The sequence below is a fragment of the Nicotiana attenuata genome, unplaced genomic scaffold, assembly GCF_001879085.1.
Source record: "Nicotiana attenuata strain UT unplaced genomic scaffold, NIATTr2, whole genome shotgun sequence".
In the NCBI taxonomy this organism is placed as follows: Eukaryota; Viridiplantae; Streptophyta; class Magnoliopsida; order Solanales; family Solanaceae; genus Nicotiana; species Nicotiana attenuata.
The window spans coordinates 32,316-39,588 of NW_017674384.1; the positions used below are offsets into that span (position 1 = coordinate 32,316).

The 7,273-nt window shown below is 36.2% G+C and overlaps 1 protein-coding gene across 1 annotated transcript; it reads left to right on the top strand.

Moving 5' to 3' along the window:
• The first annotated feature begins 442 nt into the window (after positions 1-442).
• On the top strand, positions 443-7,062 carry LOC109218560. Its single transcript, XM_019382935.1, has 9 exons — positions 443-771; positions 858-920; positions 1,049-1,104; positions 3,837-3,930; positions 4,120-4,180; positions 5,029-5,110; positions 6,193-6,248; positions 6,555-6,618; positions 6,719-7,062. The coding sequence occupies exons 1-9, from the start codon at positions 643-645 to the stop codon at positions 6,780-6,782; spliced, it is 669 nt and encodes a 222-aa protein (XP_019238480.1). The 5' UTR covers positions 443-642; the 3' UTR covers positions 6,783-7,062.
• The last annotated feature ends 211 nt before the right edge of the window (positions 7,063-7,273 follow it).

Genomic DNA, 7,273 nt, shown 5'->3' on the forward strand with positions numbered 1-7,273 from the left:
ATATCAATATACATAGTTCAGTATTAATTAAAAATCCATTTCATAAAATCCTATATAAAATAAAAGAAGAACAATAAAAAGCAATGAAAATATAGAAAAACGAAGAAATGTATGGTAGAAACTAAGAAAATAGAAAAGTTAAATTAATGACGAATAATTTAAAAGATATATTTTTTTGATAAGGATATATTTGTCTTAAAAAAAGTTTCTGCTTCTATTTTTTGGAATAAACTAGAATTTATAGCTTGAAAAATTACTTATGCTGATACTCAAAATTACTTCTGTGTCTTGGTGAAATAGCTTAAATTTTTTAGAAAGTACTTACTTTTTTTAACAAAGAAATGTTTTTGTGGCCTGCTTGACAATTAATAAATACGATCCCAATTTAAATGGGATTTCCAAATTATAAATCGCAATTTACAGGCACAGCTTATAAATCAAATGCGACATATTTTATCAAATGAAGGCTTACTTAGCAACAAAAAATTCGAAGCTTTATAACATAAAAACTTTTAGAACAACTGCGGGTATGCGTCGTTCATCTGAATCTTAGCAATTACTCCAAGAATCATAAAATTGGATCCCTGAGTAAACTAAACTCATCTTGCAGTCCTAATCTGGCCGTAGTATTTTACAACAAAAATGGGGATTGACCATGGAGTTGACTCCCTTATTGTAGTATTTCTACTGATGATTTCAATGGTTTCCACTTGTGTGGCCTACCGCCCCGGTGACATCGTTCCAATTAGCAAAATGGGTCAATACCACTCTGTAAATTACAACCCTTAATTCTCTCATTTTATATCTTCTCTTTACATACATATCATGTAGAGTTTAATTCTGTTTATTAATTGCAGTCAAGGACTGTTTGGCATGATATGATTGGAAAACACTGTCCCATTTTTGGGGTTAATCGTGAGGTAATTTTCATTTTTACCCTCAAATTTGTTTGCTTTATGCTTTAGGGTTGTTAATATTTGGGATTTTATTGCTGATTTCCTTAGTTAGTGCTAATGGGATATTTTGGGGGTTGTATTTGTTGGTGTAGGTGTTGATACCGATTCCAAAACCAACTGGTTACACTGGAGCTGATCCGTACAAGATGTGAGCTTTATGAAACACAAATCTTCCCCTTTTTTTTTTTTTTGTCAATTCGGTCTGCCTATCATGCCCAAGAAGTTTTTTTATGGTGATGTGAAACTTCCACATTCATGTTACCATCTGAAATGGTTGGTGTCGGCTCTATGAAACACACATTGGATCTACCCTTACTAGTATAGCTAGGTTAGGAGCAGTGTTGTTAAAAGCCATCGCTTCGTAACTTAAAGCGACGAAGCGAGGGGTTGTCGCTTCATAGGTGAAGCTGTGCGCTTCGAATAATGACGTGCAAAGTGTTCCGAACGAGAAGCAATCGCTACTTTGAGTCTCAACATTGAGGCATTATATTTATATCAGTGATATAATTGAATGCTGATGATTATTTTAATTACAATTTGATCATTATAGTGCTAAATTCATAAATGTTTAGTAGTTTAAATGATCCGTAAATTGTGTGGTTCACCTCTCGCTTTTTTGCTTCAAGCCCCATGAACCTTGGCACTTCTTGTGTTTTTTGTTTCTAAAAACACTGACTAGGAGCATGTCTTTTGGGGTTAAAGTGCTAGTTTGAGGTGATTGGTTTTGTTTTGTACTTTGTTGAGGCTAGCGTGTTCTAGATTTATCTAGGAAGTTGTATTTAGCCAAGATAACTCTCTCAGTTGCCAATATTGAATCGAAACCTGGCATACTTGCTCACTTTGGTGACACTTCCTGTTAACTAGGGTCGTCATTCTGGTCTAAAGCTTGACCGACGGTCAACAGCCAAGTATGTGGCCTAGTGGTCAATGAAGTGGATGAGAACCATGAGGTCTCAAGTTCAAATCCTAGCGGAGTCAGAAAAGCACTAGGTGATTTCTTCCCATCTATCCAAGACTTAGTGGATAGAGTTGTCTGGTACCTGTTGCTGGTGGGAGGTGGACAGGTATCCCCTGAAATTAGTCGATGTGTGTGCGAGCTAGCCCAAACACCCTGTTTATCAAAAAAATAAAATAAGAAGCTTGACGGTCGGTCATTTTCTTACCATGTCTATTCCAGTCCAAGTAGGGGAGTACCATATGTCCCTGTGCAAGATACGACTGCATGCCATAATACAAATGGATTATGATTTCAAGATGGTGACTTAATCTTTGGTAAGAGGTTATACGGGGTTAGGGTGTAAAGGTCTCAATTACCTTTCCCCAATAGGATTTCAAATCTAGCTGATATTATCCTACTTCAAATAGTATTCTTTGCAGACTGCCTTAGGACCAAATAATCTGTGTACCCTTTCTTGATTGTTATATTTACTGATGTGATATGTGATACTCTTTTATTGGCTAGGAATATAGCTACAAATTTTAGCTACCTTGTAGCCTAACCCAAGCAACCTTGTCCATTGGTGCTCAACTTAACTAACTTCAATGTAAATTTAGCTCCATGTCTAGCTGCCGCTAATGAGAAGCTAACCGCTTAAAATGTGGACATTCAAGAAGGGTTACTTGATGTAGATAACATGAAAAGGTTAAAACTCTAGCACACGGGCAGTGTTCTCAACTAACTTTGCAAATTCTTTATTTGTACATCTCACTTTCTTGAAATGAAGAAATGGACGTCCCAAAAATGAAGAAGCTTTGCAAGAAAGGCTCCCTTTATATAGCAGGAAAAATATCTGAAAGGAAAGAATATGAATTTCAAGAGTTATATGTTACTTCTTGTGCGGTCTCCAGCTGCAAACAACAACAACAGCAGCAACCCAGTAAAATCCCACAAGTGGAGAAAACTACATATTTGCTGCATACCACATGTTTGCTAAGACAACTCAACAACTATATTGCTTAGGGTATGTATCATATCATGGAGACATGGATGATAAACTATATCCTCAAATATATGTTTCAACTTATACAAGATGGAAAGAATTTTGTTGGATACTTCACCTGGTATGACAGAAGTAAAATTTGCTGATATGTAGGTGATGATGATTAGTTTTTTTGCCAAAGGTTTTGATGGTAATTTAAATGAGGCAATATGACAAATACTATTGCAATAATGAGATGATGCCCTGTATTTTTGCCGTAATGAGGGAATCAATGGTGATAATTATACCCCATATATGAGCACCTCTTAGGATTTGGAATGCAAGTTGAAGCTCTTATCATTGATATACGAGCCAAGAATCCTTTATTAAGCTGAGCATCATAGCTTTCCCACTAAGGACTTCCTTGACATCCTTTTTGTTGGTTTGCCAGAACGAAAGTTTGTGCTGGCTTTAGTGTGAGATGAAATTTGGGCTCCATCTCTTCACATATTAACTCTTGACAATGAACAAATCTGACATCTTTCCTATCTTTACATGGTTTCCTTATTGCTGGGAAGTTAATTCCTTTTTCTAGCTTATCCACACTTATAACAACCCCCCCCCCCCCCCCCCAAATCGTCAGCAATATACCATAAAAAGGAATGATGCTTTTTATAGCTCGAACAGAAGCACGTTTTAGTTATTTGGTATTTTCACTATCACTTTTGAAATAGTCAACCAAACTACTAATTTCTTCTCTCAGTGAGTGCGACATCAGTTGCAAATTCGTATTGGCTAACTTTTCTTCTAGTGCTGTCGCTGACTTTTTATTTTGTAACTTGGTAATATTACATCTGTTTAGTTTCAGCGTCTATCCAGTTGCCTATGCTGATTGTTATTCTGATTGCTAACTACTTCTGGAAATGCGTGAATACTTACTAATATTGTCAGCAATCTGCAGATCATTCCAAGTTGGAAGAGAAAAATATCACGTGCCGTGGCTCTTTGTGATCAATCGGAAAAGTTCTGAGGTTCCAATGATTGATGTGCATTTGGTAAGGCCTGTATTTAAGTAGAAAAGTAGGTCTTACTCCTTAGCTGATATATATTGTTTCTCGCAATTATCTTGGTGCATGTTCTTTTTGTAAATTTTTCCTTTTATTTTTACCCCTTTCCCCTTTAATATATATTTCCATGTTTTCTTTAGTGTTTCATGCAATGAATGAACTTTTCACTTATCACAGAGGTATTCTGGAGGTGATTTGCTTGGTGTTACTGCTAAGGTCATTGATATGCCTCATCACTGTATGTGTTCTTTCCTTTCAAATTCTTTTCTAGCATGTCAATAGGAAGGTGCAGTGGTGGTGGTGCACTACAATCGGCAAAAATTTTAGTAGATACATTCTCTTCCCATCCCAGCACCGCCCCCAAGTGTAACGATGCATACTAAACAATAGGAAAAGAATTTTTATAATAAAAGGAAGAAAAAGACAGACTTCTCTGTTAAGCTTGTCGGATTTTTTTTAATCTAATAGCTTTACTAGTTTATACCACTCTGTTTTGATCCACTGGTTTCTTGACACTTACGTGATACTCTTCTTGTTTATAGTAGTAACACCACGTATACTAATTAATCTTTTCTTTCACGAAATGAAAAAATGTTGGTCATTTAACACTTAGGTACATTGTGTGTGCAACTTAAGTTACTCATCTTTTGTTGACGATAAAAATGCGACTGTTCTAATCATACACCCAACATAGTGACATACGTTGTTTGTCGCACTATTTGGTGGCTCCATCACTGAGCAGAATTTTACCTTCACGTTATCTTTAATGCTATCTTTTCACAATTGTTTTTCAACCTAGTCATGAACCATTTTTCATAGAATCTTCAGTCAACATAGGTCCAAGAACAAATTAAGTTCTTTTGTCCATACATAAGAGTACTGAAGACTTCTCGAATGGCCTTCATCAAGTTAATTGACTGAAGAAAAGCTTAAGATTCTCACTTTTCACTTCTCCTATTCACTATTATTGGATAAATGGTTTATCACGATGTTCCAGAAAACATGGTGAACTCTAGACATTTCTTTTGTCTGCTTTCCAACTAATACTTTTACTGATCTGAAAAGTTCTGATGTATTTATGGACAGATGTTGAACTTCATCCTGATATTGGTAAACAATTTTGGGATCCACAACACTGGCCCAAGCACGTGCTTGCTAGATATACATGGTAACTCCTCTAAACCTCTAAATTAATCTTTCTAGCAAAGTTTTGATAATATATGTGGCCTGTTCTCCGCAATAAGTTTCAACAGACACTTGATAATCAATGAACTGGAAGATTCAACTTTGTGATCATTTTGAATCACCTGCAACATGAAAATAGATTCCATTTAGGCACTTACTCTTCCTTCAGAGTCGCTGGTTGGTTGGATTTTCAGCTTGTCATTTTTGGGAATCCTAAGCATGTGATTTTTCATATGCCACGTGAAACATTCTGAATATTGTTTATTAGTCCATTATTGTCCTAGCTTGGATAGTCAGTGTGTCAACCAGGACAATGGAGGAAGTAAAGGAGGACGGAAAAGGTGGTTGATGGATGTTGTGTGAGGGGTTAACGGCATGGTTGCAGTGCAGAGGTGGTGAAACTGAGAGTAAACTGACTTGAGAAACTTGAGTATCATATCTTGTGAGCATAATGGGAAATAACAGACTGGTCTGCCGTGATCTTCTTTAAGGAACTTACTGTTAAAGTTGTTCTGCTTGGGGGAACCACAGATTGTCCAGCTTCATTGGAGGTTTTGGTTTATAAGAGCAACTACCTTTCTTTTGGTGGACTGGCTCTTTAAATTTTTGTTTCGACAAGAGCATAAACCACACAGACTGCAAATGCTCCTACATGTATCGCTGAGCACTATACTGGCTCTTTAAATTTTTGTTTCGACAAGAGCATAAACCCCACAGACTGCAAATGCTCCTACATGTATCGCTGAGCACTATACTGGGTTTTTCCTGCTTTTGCTGCTAAAAGCTTCTCTCTTATCTTCTTCGCTGAAAGATGAAGATGATATAAGCAACTGTAATAGGGAAATGTTTTGGCTTAACCATAAACCTCTTTTAGGCTGATAAATTGATTGCATCCTTACCTGTATTATATATTTAATGATTCCTTTGGCGATTCTTCTAGCTCATAAGTCATCTTATTTGACTTTTTAAATTTGCACTAAACAATTTACCTTTGGACTTACAGTTTTAATTTTTATTTTATTTTTAATATTACTTTTTCTTATAATATGTTTTCATTAATTTAAGGGAAGAGCAGTCAGAGATAGATGTGGCTTCGGGATTTTACGTTCTCTTTGGGTCAGGTAAACACATGCTTAGCTGAAGTGCTCTGCTGTCTTTCGCAAGCTTCATCATAATTCCATCTAAATGTAGCACACTATGTATGCTGGTTCCGTTGCTAGTATGTTTCCTGCCTTCGTAGTGTCATCAGACATCATTCTTGTTTGGGAGCCAAAATTGTAGATAGTAGTAGTTAATCTTTAATGAGATATAGAAGTGTGTCAGTACATAATAAGTACTGGTTCTATGTTGAATTATAGGTCATAGAACATCCACATTTTTCTTGGTTGTTATTATATTTGATTAATCTATTGCTATGACGCAAGCAGGGGTCATGCTGTCCTTCATCCTTGCTGTTTATGTCTTGCAATCATCTCGAGATAAGTTGGAAAAGTATTCTCTTCTTCGTCTTAATGATATGCTGTCTTTCTGTATCCACAATAGTGTTGATTGTTGGATGGAGACATGGTATAAAATTTGCTTTCTTTTGCAGGTTCGTAAGGGAGACTGTTGCTGAGAGCAGCATCCCTGGTGTGGTAGTAGCGAAAGTTGAATGATAGAGTTCAACTTGTTATTAGAGAAGTAAGATTCTGAATTGAATTAGATGATGGAAGGATGAGATGTACAAGTTCATGACATTTGTGAAATTATAGAAATAGAAAGTGCTGCTTGATGTATTTGTTTCGCCACAAGCCTTTTGCTTTCCAGATTTCTGATACACATTTACTCACCAAAAGGGTGGCAGAAAAGCAATTTTACTTTGTTTTTTCCCTGTTTGAATGCGTTGCCCAAGCTGGAAGTGATGTACTTGCAATTTATGGATATACTAGACAAATACATGTCGTCTTTAGTAGAATGGAATGAGTGTTCCAAGGAACAGATGAACTTTATCATAACAAGTTTAAAGAGCTCCATTTCAAACTAAAAAATAAAATTGGATCCCACACTGCTGCTCCTCCTGGTCTCTCAAGGTTACACAACAATGCCAAGAGTGAAATTCAATACTTGTATGAGGCCTAAGATTTTTCGTAAGCAATATTAACATTTA

Coding starts and splice junctions, on each gene's coding strand:
- LOC109218560 (XM_019382935.1), top strand. CDS start 643: ATGGGGATTGACCATGGAGTTGACTCCCTTATTGTAGTATTTCTACTG. Junction 772..857: donor AAATGGGTCAATACCACTCT/GTAAATTACAAC, acceptor TATTAATTGCAG/TCAAGGACTGTTTGGCATGA. Junction 921..1,048: donor TTTTTGGGGTTAATCGTGAG/GTAATTTTCATT, acceptor TTGTTGGTGTAG/GTGTTGATACCGATTCCAAA.